The sequence below is a fragment of the Cricetulus griseus genome, chromosome 6 (genome assembly GCF_003668045.3).
Source record: "Cricetulus griseus strain 17A/GY chromosome 6, alternate assembly CriGri-PICRH-1.0, whole genome shotgun sequence".
Lineage (NCBI taxonomy): Eukaryota > Metazoa > Chordata > Mammalia > Rodentia > Cricetidae > Cricetulus > Cricetulus griseus.
The window spans coordinates 150,383,722-150,397,044 of record NC_048599.1 but is presented as its reverse complement, the minus strand read 5'-3'; the positions used below and the strand labels follow the sequence as shown (position 1 = coordinate 150,397,044).

Genomic DNA, 13,323 nt, shown 5'->3' with positions numbered 1-13,323 from the left:
GTTTTGTTATATATAATTTTACTATATTAAAGTTAAAAACCTTACTTTTTTATTTAGACAGAAAGGGGGAGATGATGAGGGATATTCTCTGTATGCTATAACTATGTATTTCTCTTACTGTTTGATGAGTAAAGCTGTTCCGGCCAATGGACAGGCAGAATTCAGCTAGGCCAGGAATTCTGAACAAAGAGTCAGGGAGAAGGAAGGGGGGATGGCACACATGCCATGTAGCTACCGGGAAGGCAGGATCCCAAGACATCACCTAGGAAAACCAAAGCCACATAGTGATGCACAGTTTAGTAAAAATGGGTTAATAATTAAGAGAGAGCTAGCCAATAAGAAGCCTAAGCCAGTAGCAGCTCCTGGGACCTGGTGGGCGGAGAGAAACCAGTCCAGTAGGACCTGGAGTAGCCAGAGAAAAGTCTCCCATTACAAGTGACAAGTGGGGTGCTATTTGTAGTCAGAGTAAGGAAGTTCCCAAACGCCTGGAACTTACACAATGAAGGGTTAGGGTTAGGATGCTGCTCTCATCTCTCTGACCCAAGAGAGCACCAGCTTGCTCCCAGTCCATCCATAGCATCTGAGACTGTTAACTGAATGAGTTCTCACAACACAGGTCTTCTTTGAGACTAGTACCTGTCCTTAACTGGTAAGCCATCTCTCTAGCCACATGACTTTTTTTAATGTTTTTAAATCTATGAATGTTTTGTTTATATATTTGTGTGTGTACTGTATGTGCAGTGCCAGCAGAGAGGATGCCAGGTCCTCTGGAACTGGAATCACAGGAGATTGTATACCACCATGTGGGTGCTAGGAACTGAACCTGAGTTCTCTGCAAGAGCAGCAAGTGCTTTCTTCCAGCTGAACCATGTCTTCAAATGAGAATGTGTGTTAAATGAATTTTCTGAGACATGCATGGTGGTATATACCTGTGCTAGTTTCTTGTCAACTTGATAAAAGCTAGGGCTATCTGTGAAGAGGGAATTTCAATTTAAAAAAAAAAAAATGCTTCCTTCAGATTTCTTGTAGGCAAATCTGTTGAGCAATTATTAACAAATGAATAATGTGGGAGAACCCAATACACCAAAGCCTCTGTCACCCTGGGCAGGTATAAGAAAGCAGCTGTGTAAACCATGAGGAACAAGCTGGTAAGCAGCACTCTAATATGACTTTTACTTCAGTTCCCGCCTCCAGATTCCATCCTTGAGTTCCTGCTCTGACTTCCCATCATAATGAACTGTGATTGGGAAACACAAATAAACCCTTTCCTCTGCAGATTGCTGTAGATTGTGGTGTTTCTTGGCAGCAACAGAAATCAAACTAGGACAGTGTCTATAATCTGACAGCTCAGAAGGCTGAGGCAAGGTAATCTCCTAAACTCAGATGTCTAGACTAGCTTGGACAACAATTAAAATTCCATTACAAAAAAATTAATTTTTGTATTACATAAAAATCTTGTATGTGCTTGCTGTGTTTATTAAAACGGAACTGTTTATTGTCCAGTTCTGCAACTTAGTTGGAAAATTCTTAGAAAGGGCCCTTGCTTAGTGTTCACAGGGTGGCAGGGTAGGAAATGTTCCCTTCTCAGCACTGTTTTCTTTTTCTTCTTTGAATTACTAAACTTTAAAAAGCTTTCTTCTTTCAACTGTTGATATTTTTTTCTTTAGTTTGGTTTGGTTTTGACCATTTGTTTGCTCTTAAATGTTGAGCATCTCTCTCTTTTTTTCTTTTTATGTTACTTTGTTTTTTTTGTTTTGTTTTGTTTTTCAAGACAGGTTTCTCTGTGTAACAGCTCTGGCTGTCCTGGAACTTGCTTGGTAGACCAGGCTGGCCTTGAACTCACTGAGATCCACCTGCTTCTGTTTCCGGGCTGAGCTTCTTTCTAGCCCAAGTATGTTTTGTTTTGTTTAAAAAAAAAAAAATACTCATGTGACCTGAATCATAATAAAGATACAAAATGTACAGCTTCAGAAACTCCTGGTGCTCTCTGTTATGGGGTTTTTTAACCCTTTAGAAGTGGAGTCTAGAGGTACCTATCAGTGCATGAAAGGCTTCAAGGTTTTCTGTGTATCATTTCATTTGAGGCATACATGGTAAGTCTTTTAACTCAAGTGTCTTTCCATCTTGTATGAGATGTTCAGTTGACTTATCAGAACCTTTTGTTTCTCCATCTGTAATTATCTTAACAAAATTGTCTTAATAGAAGCTTCCTGTTTGGAATATATGCATAATAATGAGCTCTGCTTTTCATTCACTGTGCAAAAAAAAAAAATAGTCTAGCAAATAAGAAATGGGCAAAATGAATGGCAATTTGCTTATGGTGGTGATGCATGTAGTTACAGTAATCATGAAGTAAGAATAGTGATCTTAAAAGGCTTTCAGAACCAGGCGTGGGTGACACATGCCTTTAATCCCAGCACTCTGAAGGCAGAGGCAGGCGGATCTCTGTGAGTTCGAGACCAGCCTGGTCTACAAGAGCTAGTTCCAGGACAGCCTCCAAAGCCTCAGAGAAACAAACAAACAAACAAACAAAAAAAGGCTTTCAGAAAATGATCAAAAGCTCAAGTGCATTACCAGGTTCTGGTTTCCAAGGTGACTAAAACTGTGGAAGCAGAATAGAATTCTTGGTGGGATTATTCCAGGCAGCAATTCCAGACCTAGGTTTGAGACACACAGTTGTGTCTCCCTGTGATTAGTGGTAACTTGGAAAAGTGGAGGCCTTTAATTCCCTAATTATTTCACTCTAGAGGATTAAGTACACAAAGCCAAAACAAACCTTGGAGTAGGGTGGAGTTGTAGATAAGCACCAAAGTAAAACGCAATGGTCTTGGGTAGAAATAATTACAGAAATTAAATAAATGTACTCATAATGCTTACAAAGGAAGGAATTATCTTTAGTACTTTTGTTAGAGGCTTGTCATTGTGATGCCCTTGTTCCTAAAAAAAAAAAGAAAAGAAAAAGAAAAAAAGAGGAAAACTGAGAAATGAAGTGTGTTCCATTATCTCCTCCCTGCCAGTTCAGCAAACTAATAATGTTGTTTCAGAAGTGATGCCATCTGTTCAGGCTTGTGCTGCATGCTTTCATTTCATGTGGCTTACCACTCAAAAGAGTCAAGTGTGCATTCGGCATAAACAGCTGCCAAATGCATTTGGTGTCTTGGGTTCATGGTCTAGAAAAGCCTTGACTTAAAAATTTAATGTGAGGGGCTGGAGAGATGGCTCAGCAGTTAATAAATTTAATGTGAGCTGGAGGTGGGTATAGTTGTAATCCCAGCGTATGGGAGCCAGAGGCAGGAGGATTGCTACAAGTTCTTGGCCAGCCAGGGCTACACAATAGGATCAGAAGAAAAACCAATAATAATAATAAAGAGAAAGATTTAATGTGAGGTACAAATGTAATCGTATATTCTGGCAACGTTTTTAAAAGTAAAAAAGAAAGATTAATAACATGTGTTATTTTGATTCAATATGTCAATAGTTCTAGTTCTTCATGTGGTCTCTATAGGACTTACCAAGACATTTAACATCCCTTTTCATATCAAGTCCTTCAATTCTGTGACTGTTTTACACTGGCTTGGGGCTCAATTCAGATTAGACTAGAAATTCTTATTTATAGTGCTCAGTAGCTCTCAGTGACTTGTGCTCATGGCTCAGGCCAAATTTTACTCAATTTTGGTTTCTTTGTCTTGGTGGCCTACTTAGCTGTTCTGGGTCCTCTTCTTTGCTAGTCCATTACTTCTCTCCTTGTGTTTTTTCTCTTCCCCTGTATAGATGCTGACAGCATTTTGGTGATTGTCGGGCACTTTATCATTTATTATATTCCTTTTTGAGGGCTGCCATGACAAGGTACCATATGCTGGGTGCTTAAGCAGTAGACATGTACTTTTCTCCCAGTTCTAAAGGCTGCAAATCCAAGCTTAGGACATTGGCAGATTTGTTTTCCTCTGAGGACCTGTCTTGTCTCCTGTGTCCTCACACAGCCATTGCTATTTGAGGGTCCTGGCATTTCTCTGTGTGCCCAGATCTCAGGACACAAATCATACTGGTTTAGGGCCTCAAAGTTACTATTGATAAAAAATGTTTTCTGTGGGTTTTTAGATTTGTTGTCTTATTGTTCAGTCAGTTTGGGGAAGGTTCTGAGTAGATTCAAAGCTTCTACAGAGTCTAGCCATTTAAATAATGACATAATAAACCTAGAGCAGACTGGTGCTTTCTCAGAGGTCTCATAAGACAGCTCTTCTCAGCTCTTAACATTGTGAATGGGTGCAGAGCAGGACCTTTTTACTGTTCCCATTAAGCTGTTGCTGGAAGCTAGATCAGGGATGAAGCTCTTCACCAAGGTAGGAACAAGAATCTCAGAAATCAGTTAGTTCTTAACTCCAGAAATAGAATCCTCTGGTCTCTTGCTCCACAAAAGAACCAGCATCAAAGCTGTGTGTTGGTGGTGCACGCCTTTAATCCCAGTGCTTGGGAGGCAGAGGCAGCTGGATCTCTGTGAGTTGGAGGCCAGCCTGGTCTAAAAAACCTTGTGTTGGGGGGGGGGCACGACCAGCATCCCGGAGTTTTTAGATTCTACCACATCTATAAAATAGACTTGGCCAGTTGCCAGGATTGAGCCCTAAAATTTTAGAAAGAGGCATCATGAGGTTTAAAGATGTAAACCAAGCTGGCTGTTGGCAACAGGCATCCATCATACTGTTACCCCAGAGACTGATCAGGAAGGTCTCTTGAACCCAGGAATTCTAGACCAGCCTGGGCAGCATAGCAATTATAAGAGCAAAACACAAAGTTGGCAACCTCTTTTGCCAAGAGCATGACAGCATTGGAAAAAAAAAAAGTTATTAGTAGGCTTGTATCTAGATTTCATGCCCTTAAGCCTCTGCAGCTTTTTCTCAGATGGCATTCCATTGCTCTATTTGACTTAGTATGTCTGAATTCAAATTATTCAGTTACTCAGCATCATTAGGAATGAATGATATACTAAGTGCCTTTTTTGTGCCAGCACCACCGTTCTGGGTGTCACAATAGACACAGGACAGGACATAAAGATAAGCAGGGAAGCTTCCCCCCCCACCCTCTTTTTATTCAAAACAAAAAAACAACTTGGCAGGGTGGGCATTGGTGGTACACACCTTTAATCCCAGCACTCAGGAGGCAGAGACAGGTGGATCTCTGTGTGTTCGAGGCCAGCCTGGTCTACCGAGCAAGTTCCAGCAAGGCTCCAAAACAATACAGAGAAACCCTGTCTCAAAAAAACATAAATAAATAAATAAATAACTTGGCTTGTTCATCGGGTACATTAAGGTTATCTTCCCTTGCCAGAAACACTCAACCTTTTACACCTGTGAAACTAACACTCTGTAGTGTTTAGTTTACTCTTGTTGCTCAGACAAAAACCTGACAAAAGCAACTTCAGGAAAGAAGGGTTCATTTTGCTCACGGTGTGAAGGTAGTGCCCATTATGATGGAGAATACAACTCGGTGCCTGGAAAGAGGAGGAATGTCAGAGAATAGTAAGGAATGTTAGTGTTCTAGCCTTTTCCTCCATATTTACTCTGGCCTCCAGCCCCTGGAGCAACACCACCCATTCAGAGGGGACTTTCCAGCCTCAGTCAAAGCTCCCTGGAAATCATTTTACTGATACCCCAGGGTGTGTCTTCTAGGTAATTGTTAGAGCCTGGTGACCTGACTTCAATCCCGTGAACCACATGGTAAAATGCAAGAACCAAGTCCATGAAGTTGTTCTCCGACCTCCACATATACGTTATGTCATATACACCCATTCCAATAAATAAATAAAGGCAAGTTTAAAATATTTTAGTGCTAGCACTAAACATCAATTTGGCTTTCTCAGTCTCAAGTGCCCTTTCATCTAATAAACACATAAGAACATGGATTATAACAGATGTGACGTCTACCTTACAACGTTTTCTGCATAAATACAGATTTGTGCATGAGCTTGTTGCTTGTTGACCAAAGCCTGATTCAGAGAAGCCAGCATATTTCTTGGCCTTTGGCATGGCTTTGTGGGAGATCTGCAGTACCCTAGCCCTGGGAGAGGACAGAATTGGTTCTTAGAAAGGAACTTTGCTAATAATGTATGAGCATCTTTCTTCAAAAATTGTGATCTTGGGGGAGGTTGCCTATGTGCCTTTTATTTAAATCTATACTAAAATATCTTTTTGTTGTTGTTTTGTTTTTTTGTTTTTCTAGACAGGGTCTCTCTTCGTAGCTAGCTGTTCTGGAACTCACTCTATAGAACAGGCTGGCCTCAACTCAGAGATCCACCTGTCAAGTGCTGGATTTAAAAGTGTGTGACACCACTGCCCCACTTAAAATATCTTCTTAAAGCTCCAACTCTACTTCAAGAACAAAACAATATGCTTTTTGCTAATGTAAGAAACCCTAGGGCTGTGGATATAGCTCAGTGGCAGACTATTTGCCTAGTATATGTGTTGCCTGCAGTCCATCTCAGTACTAAGGTGATAAAAGAAAGTCTAGATTGTTACCATATATGGTAGGGAAAAAAAAAAGAGAGAGAGAATATTAGATTAGGAGTTAGAAGGGATTTGAATTTGAGTTGTATCATACTGTCCACAATTCCCAAGCAACTTCACACACACACAGGAGTGTGTGTGAGTCCGTGCACGTATGTGTATTTAAACTTGTATGCATAAGCACATACAATAGAGACACTAAGCATTTGAGTACCACACTAAGAAAAGAGAAGCCAATGAAAGATATTGTAAAAACAGAAGAGTCGTAAGTTGTCAAGAATTAAGGAAGTGTCATACCACAGAAGACTGACAGTGAGAATGGCTGGAGTAATGTATAGGTAGATTAGTGATCATAGCTCATTCAAGTGTGTGAAGATGGTAGATTTATAGAAACTCGAAAGAAATTTCCAGATTTTTGACAGCTCATCTTAACACTGGCTACACCTAAAAGGATCAGGTTAGTCATTTGGTATTTCTTCCCAGCCTTCTGTTGATGTCTACTGACGCAATGAAAATTTAAAAAGAGATTGGTATCACACCTGCACATTCCTCTGAAATCTGAGAAAAAGAATATGAGCAGCCAGATGGGAACATCAGTGCCTTTGCAAAATGAAAAGCAAGGTCACTTAATTCAAAGAGCCCCATTTAATTTAACTCCATGAATCATTAATTTCCCATCTCTATTGTATTGACAGCAATAATAATCAGAAGATGCATCCAGAGTTAAAAGCCAGAGTCAAGCTTCTAAATATTAGAATTTATCTAAAGTTCTTTTTGGTTTTTCGAGACAGGGTTTCTCTGTGTAGCTTTGGCACTCGCTCTGGAGACCAGGCTAGCCTCGAACTCACAGAGATCCGCCTGCCTCTGCCTCCCGAGTGGTGGGATTGAAGGTGTGCACCCACCAATGCCTGGCTTGTTTTTGTTTTTCAAGACAGGGTTTCTCTGTGTAACAGCCTTGGCTGTCCTAGAACTTGCTTTGTACATTAGGCTGGCCTTGAACTCACAGAAATCTAACTGCCTCTGCCTCTCAAGAATTGGGACTAAAGGCATTCCCCACCCTTCTAATCTGTGTGTCATTAGGAAAAGGATGATTATAGGAAATAAGTTAGCCTTATTTTGTAAAAGAAACTGTTTTATAGCTGATTCTTAAATTTTTTACTGTTTATTTGGTATGGGGAAGGGATCATGCTCACAAGCCATGTCATTTATGTGAAGGTAAAGGGACAACTTTTGGGATTTGGAGCTCTTCTACCATGTGGATCTTGCAGATCAAACTTGGCAACAGGCTCCTTTACTTCCTAAGGCATCTTGATAGTCTAGTAGCTGAGTATTTAGATTGAAATGGTGAAGAACATATATATATGTTCATTGTTCTAAACATGAGAAATGTTCGTGTTTATCATTTACTGACAAATCCTGTTTGGTGATTTTTCCTTAGTGATACTAGAAAACCAATCACTTTTATCCCAGTTGTTGTTTCTTCTTCCAATAACCCCAACACTGGATACAGAATGAATCTTTAAAACCCTGTTTTGTACAACTGGTACACCTAGCCCATTATTCACCACAAAGAAGGAGAGAGACAACACTTATGGTTCCAAAGATTTTATTAATTCACCACATAAGCTTTCACTGATCAATCAGGGCTTCAGGACAAGGACTCAGGAGCCTTGTTTCTCCTGACAGCCCTGAGCAGGGGCAGAAGTGGCATTTATAAGCATAAAATTCACTTTTCTTGCCAAGTTACAGTTAAGAGTTTTCACCAATCAGAATTGGGAACTTTCCTTGTGTGTTCCATCATTATCAACCAACAGATTCATTTGTTCTTCTGTTGTTAGGAACAGCCATTATGTTTCTAGAGAACTAAAGATACATAACAACTATGTCTATAGCTTATGGAGGAGATGAGTCAGCTATGGGAAAGTTCTCAGCTCCCCTAGGGCTTGGGAACCTGTACTTTATTTCACCTTGCAGGTAAATGGAGTCTGAAGTCAAAATGGCAGTGCTCAGGCCAGGTGTTTTGCCTGCTCCCTTCACAACAAAAATATAAATACAGCCAGGTAGTGGTGGTACACGCCTTTAGTCCCAGCACTCAGGAAGCAGAGGCAGGTGGGTCTCCGTGAGTTCAAGGCAGCCTGGTCTATAGAGCCAGTTCTAGGACAGCCAGGACTGTTACACAAAGAAACCCTGTCTAGAAATTAAAAGAAAAGAAAAAATATGTATATACAATTTTATTGTCATCATCATTCTATATGTCTGTTACATATGTAGGTACTTATGATATGGAGCTCATGTGGAGGTCAGAAAGCAACCTGTGCAGTCAGTTCTCTCCTTTTATCTCTTTGTGGGAGAGGGGAGAGCAGGCTTTTATTTTTTGAGACAGTGTTTCTCTGTGTGTAGCCCTGGCTGTCCTGGAACTCACTTTGTTGACCAGGTTGGCCTCAAACTCAGAGATCTGCCTGCTCTGCCTCCTGAATGCTAGGGTTAAAAATGTGTACTGCCCAGCTTTCCTTCCATCTTTATGTAGGTTCCAGAGATTAGACTCCAGTTTAAACAGCTAACACTGTACCCACTGAGCCATATCACTAGCCCACAGCTTCTTTATTTAAGCAACAATGCGGTGATATTTTGTTTATGATCTAACAAAGCTTGCCTGAAGATTGGAGTGCAAAGCTAGCCTTAGCCATAGAGGCCAGGCAGTGGTGACTCTCACCTTTAATCCCAGAACTCAGGAGACAGAGGCAGAAAGATCTCTTAGTTCAAGACTACCCTGAGCTACACAAAATTGACCCAGTCTAAAAAAGAAACAGAGCTCACACAAAGGTTGATCTCAGCACTTGGGATCCCACACCTTTAATCCCAGCACTAGAGAGGAATATAAGGTAGGAGAAGACAGGAGCTCGGTGAGTCTGAGAAACACTGCAGTTGGGAGCAGTATGAGGTTTAGTGGATCTCCTCTTCGGTCTGAGCATTGTTAGAGGTGAGAACTCTCCAGTGCCTGGCCACTTTACATCTCTGATCTTCAGCTTTAACCCCAGTATCTGTTTCTGGGTTTTTATTATTCATGCTATACAACAAAGCAAATATTACAATAATCTGACATGAGAAGTTTACTGAAATATTAAATGTTTAGGCTATGGGATTGTTGTTTCTTTATCTTATACTTTTTCTTAGGATGAGTCTTCAGAAACACTTCTGGATGTGTTTCTTCATTGTTTGTGTACATGTGTATGTAGTGTGTGCTGTTGCATAGACAAGGTCTCCCTTTGTGTAGCTTAGTATCATGATGCCCCTGCTTATGCCTTTTGCATGCTAGGATGACAGCCATGTAGCACCATGCCGAACTTGGTTTTTTTTTTATAGCTAAGTATTTGAAATTGTATTTATCAATACTGAAACCTCTTGAATTTGTAGATTTTCTTTTATTTCAAGTACTTAGAGACCTTTCCTTTACCCTTTTTCTTTTCCTCCCTCCCCCTTAGGCAGAGTTTATCTTTTTCTTAGAGCATTTTATTAAAGTACATCTAATTATACAACCCAAGGCTAGCTAGTAATGTTCTGTTTTTGCCTGCATTATAGATTACAGTAGGCAGAGTTTTGCCATCCCACCAATGGCCTCATTTCCAGCCATTGGTAATAGTTAGCTGTTCTTCAGCCCAATGCCAGGGTCTCAACAATCTGCTCAATACCAGTTTTTATACTGTCTTTTCTTTCATACTGCTGCTATAACAAATGTTCCCAGATTTACATGCCTTACTACCATGGGCATTTATTTCTGTTACCTGTGAGATGTCTGTGGCTCTCTGGATCCATTAAATATCTCTTCTCTGTAGCGTAGTTAGTTTTAGATCAGATGGTGAAGTTAGAATTATATCCTTTGCCCCAAACAAGGTAATATGGTTAGGCCCAATGTTCATACAGTAGAAAGTATTTGTTTCTCTAAAGCGGGCTTAAGGACATGTATTTCTCTTCTAAGAAGGAGGTAGAATAGCACCAACTACACACCCACTTCTAGTTTAGGTTGTATTTCCTAAACGAGTGTTTCTAGATTGCTGCTGTCTTAGCTAAAGATAAACATTGGAAATCAGCAGTACCCGAGAAGTGTATCACTTGCTGGTGAACACATGATTGTGTCCTCATGGGGGAGGGGTGTGCAGAGGACACTGGGATGAACTGTAATTTGGCATAAAACTAGGAAAGCATGTGTTCTGGTCCCTAGAATTATTTTTGCTTCAAAAAGTGGAACTTGGTTTAACAGAGAAAACCTGAATATAAGTATTTTAATATCGTCACAAGACATAATTTCCAAAAATTTAAAATGAACACACACTTTATTTTTACAGAGATTTGCCGCAATATGGACAGAAGCAGTGGCAGTCATACTTTGGAAGAACTTTTGATGTTTACACCAAACTATGGAAATTCCAGCAGCAACATCGGTAAAGAGTTTCATAGCTAAAGGGCAAAAGGGGGCATTGTATAATTGTATGTTAACTACAGTTCTAACCAAGTACAAGTCTAGTGGTTATTTATTTGTTTGTTTGCTTATTTGTTGGTTGGTTTTTGGGAACTAAGTTCTTCTGTGTAGCTCTAGCTGTCTTGGAACTTGATCTGTATGTAGACCAGGCTGGGATGTGAGTACGATCTGTCTTCGACCTCTGTCACCCCATTGATCTCCAGGGTTGTAGACCAGGCTGGCTTCAAACTCACAGAGATCCACCTGCCTCTGCCTCCCAAGTGCTGGAATTAAAGGTGTGTGCCACCATGCCTGGCTTTAGTAGACATTTAATAAATATTTTTTAGCTAAGTGTGATGCTGCACACCTGTAATTCTAGTACTTAGGAGATGGAAATAGGATCAAGAGTTTATGGTTACCCTCAACTACAGTTTTTCAAGGCACGTCTTGGCTACATGAAATTCTCTCACTCCAAAAAACAACCTAGGCTGGAGAGATGACTTAGTAGGTAAAGTGTTTGTCTTACAAATGTGAGACTGCAATCGAAGCAATTAAATGGTGGGATGGGAAGCAAAGACAGAAGAGCCCCTGGCTAGCCTGCATGCACAATGGTAACCAAGAAGGTGAGAAGCAAGGACTGACCCCAAGGGCTATCATCTGACTGCCACACTTGAGCTGAGCCATACAGACCTGCACTTATACAATCACATGTTCATGCACACATGTATGCACAGATTGTATACACATATACACACAAAGATGTAACACAAATCATTCAATCAATAGAGAAACATTTTTAAATGTAGTTGAATGGTTATGTTGCAATCTTGTAATTCATAAGCTGTACTAATTAGATGATATCTTTGAATTTGCAGAACTGGGTATCTTTGAAATTTATATTTTGTTATTTCTATTTTTTTTGTCTCCTATGTAAACAGACAAGTCTTGGATAATCGATATGGCTTGAAGCGGTGGCAAATAGGGGAAATCGCTTCCAAGATTGGGCAGCTGTATTACCACTATTAGTAAGTGAATTACACATGGAAAGGAAAAAGTGTTACTTTGGCTAAAACAAAGCATGTAGGGGAGAGGACAGTGAGTTATAGATGAAATTTTGTTCAGGCAAGATGGATCAAGATGGCACCATGAAATGGCCTTGCATAAAACAAGCAGTGTTATTTATGTCAGGTGTTTTAAGTCTTGATGGTGTGTAGAGACATACCACATGTATGTTTGAATGTTCACAGTGTTCTTTAAACACTCATCCTAGTTGGTTGTGTTTGAAAAGTTATGTGAGGTAAATTGACAGTTGTTTGCATACTTAGAATAGGCACATCTGTTTAGTCCTACCTTGGAGTGAAAGAAAGAAGAGATCTCCTTTACAGATGTAAATCTCAACACAAAGTAACATTAGTGACAAAGACTTGGGCCTTTTAGAATTTAAAAGGTTTGGGGATACACCTTTAATCTCAGGTAGGCAGATCTCTGTGAGTTCCAGGCCAGCCTAGTCTGCAGAGTTCAGTACAGCCAGAGTTACACAGAGAAACCCTATGTGTAAAATAAAACAAAAAGATGAAAAGTTCTCATCTTCGTGGTGTTGGCATGCCACTCAGAATGCTCACCACTAAAATTCCTCTTTGCTAGAACAAGATCTTCAAATCCTTTGTTATAGTGCTAAGAGTAAATGACTGTTGGAGTGTTCATCCCTGAAGAAGACATGTATACCATCCCTCCAGGCTCGGAAAACAGCAATTATTGAAGAGGAGCAAGAAGAAAGTATCAGCCTGCAGATAGGGAGAAGGGCTAGGACATGCCATCTTCTGGATAAGACACAGCTATTGTAATCATGAACCCTCAACATCTACAGATGTCTACACTAGGTCTGCACTTAAAAGGGCCCATTAACAGTCAGACCTTGATGGAGGAAAGGTCAGGGGGCTCTACTCACTACTGAGCCATTTTCTACTAATACATAATTCTATCAGTACTGCAGTGGTATACTTACTGGCAACCTCACCAGGATCCAGTAGATAGTCCCAATATAATGGTTGCATATATGGTCCTGGGTAAATTAAATGAGTCACACAACAAAACCATGTCATTAATATGGGAAAGGAACAGGAGGAAATAAGACTTGATAGGAATGGAAAGGTGAGAGAGAGGAGAGAGTAACCAGAATGCATTGTGTGTGTGTGTGTGTGTGTGTGTGTGTGTGTGTGTGTGTGTGTGTGTGTCTGTCTGTCTGTCTGTCTTAATTGTCAAGGCATTAAATAAAATTTTTAAAATAAATTATTTTTGAAAGCTTCTTACTAAAACAGACCACATAGCTCATTAGCATCCCCCAAAGGGTAATATGGGTTAGTAAAGAGG

At 40.2% G+C, this 13,323-nt stretch overlaps 1 protein-coding gene across 12 annotated transcripts in view; it reads left to right on the top strand.

Annotated features, from left to right (window-relative positions):
- Scai (suppressor of cancer cell invasion) overlaps positions 1–13,323 on the top strand; it is a 118,151-nt gene that overhangs the window by 59,214 nt on the left and 45,614 nt on the right. For all 12 annotated transcript variants that reach the window (XR_004770468.1, XM_027423639.2, XM_035446262.1 and 9 more), the window contains 2 exons: positions 10,841–10,936; positions 11,892–11,978. Coding sequence is in view for 11 of the 12 variants with exons in the window: in XM_027423639.2 (XP_027279440.1) it covers positions 10,841–10,936; positions 11,892–11,978 (183 nt within the window). In the remaining variant the exon portion in view is untranslated. The remainder of the gene's footprint in view (positions 1–10,840; positions 10,937–11,891; positions 11,979–13,323) is intronic.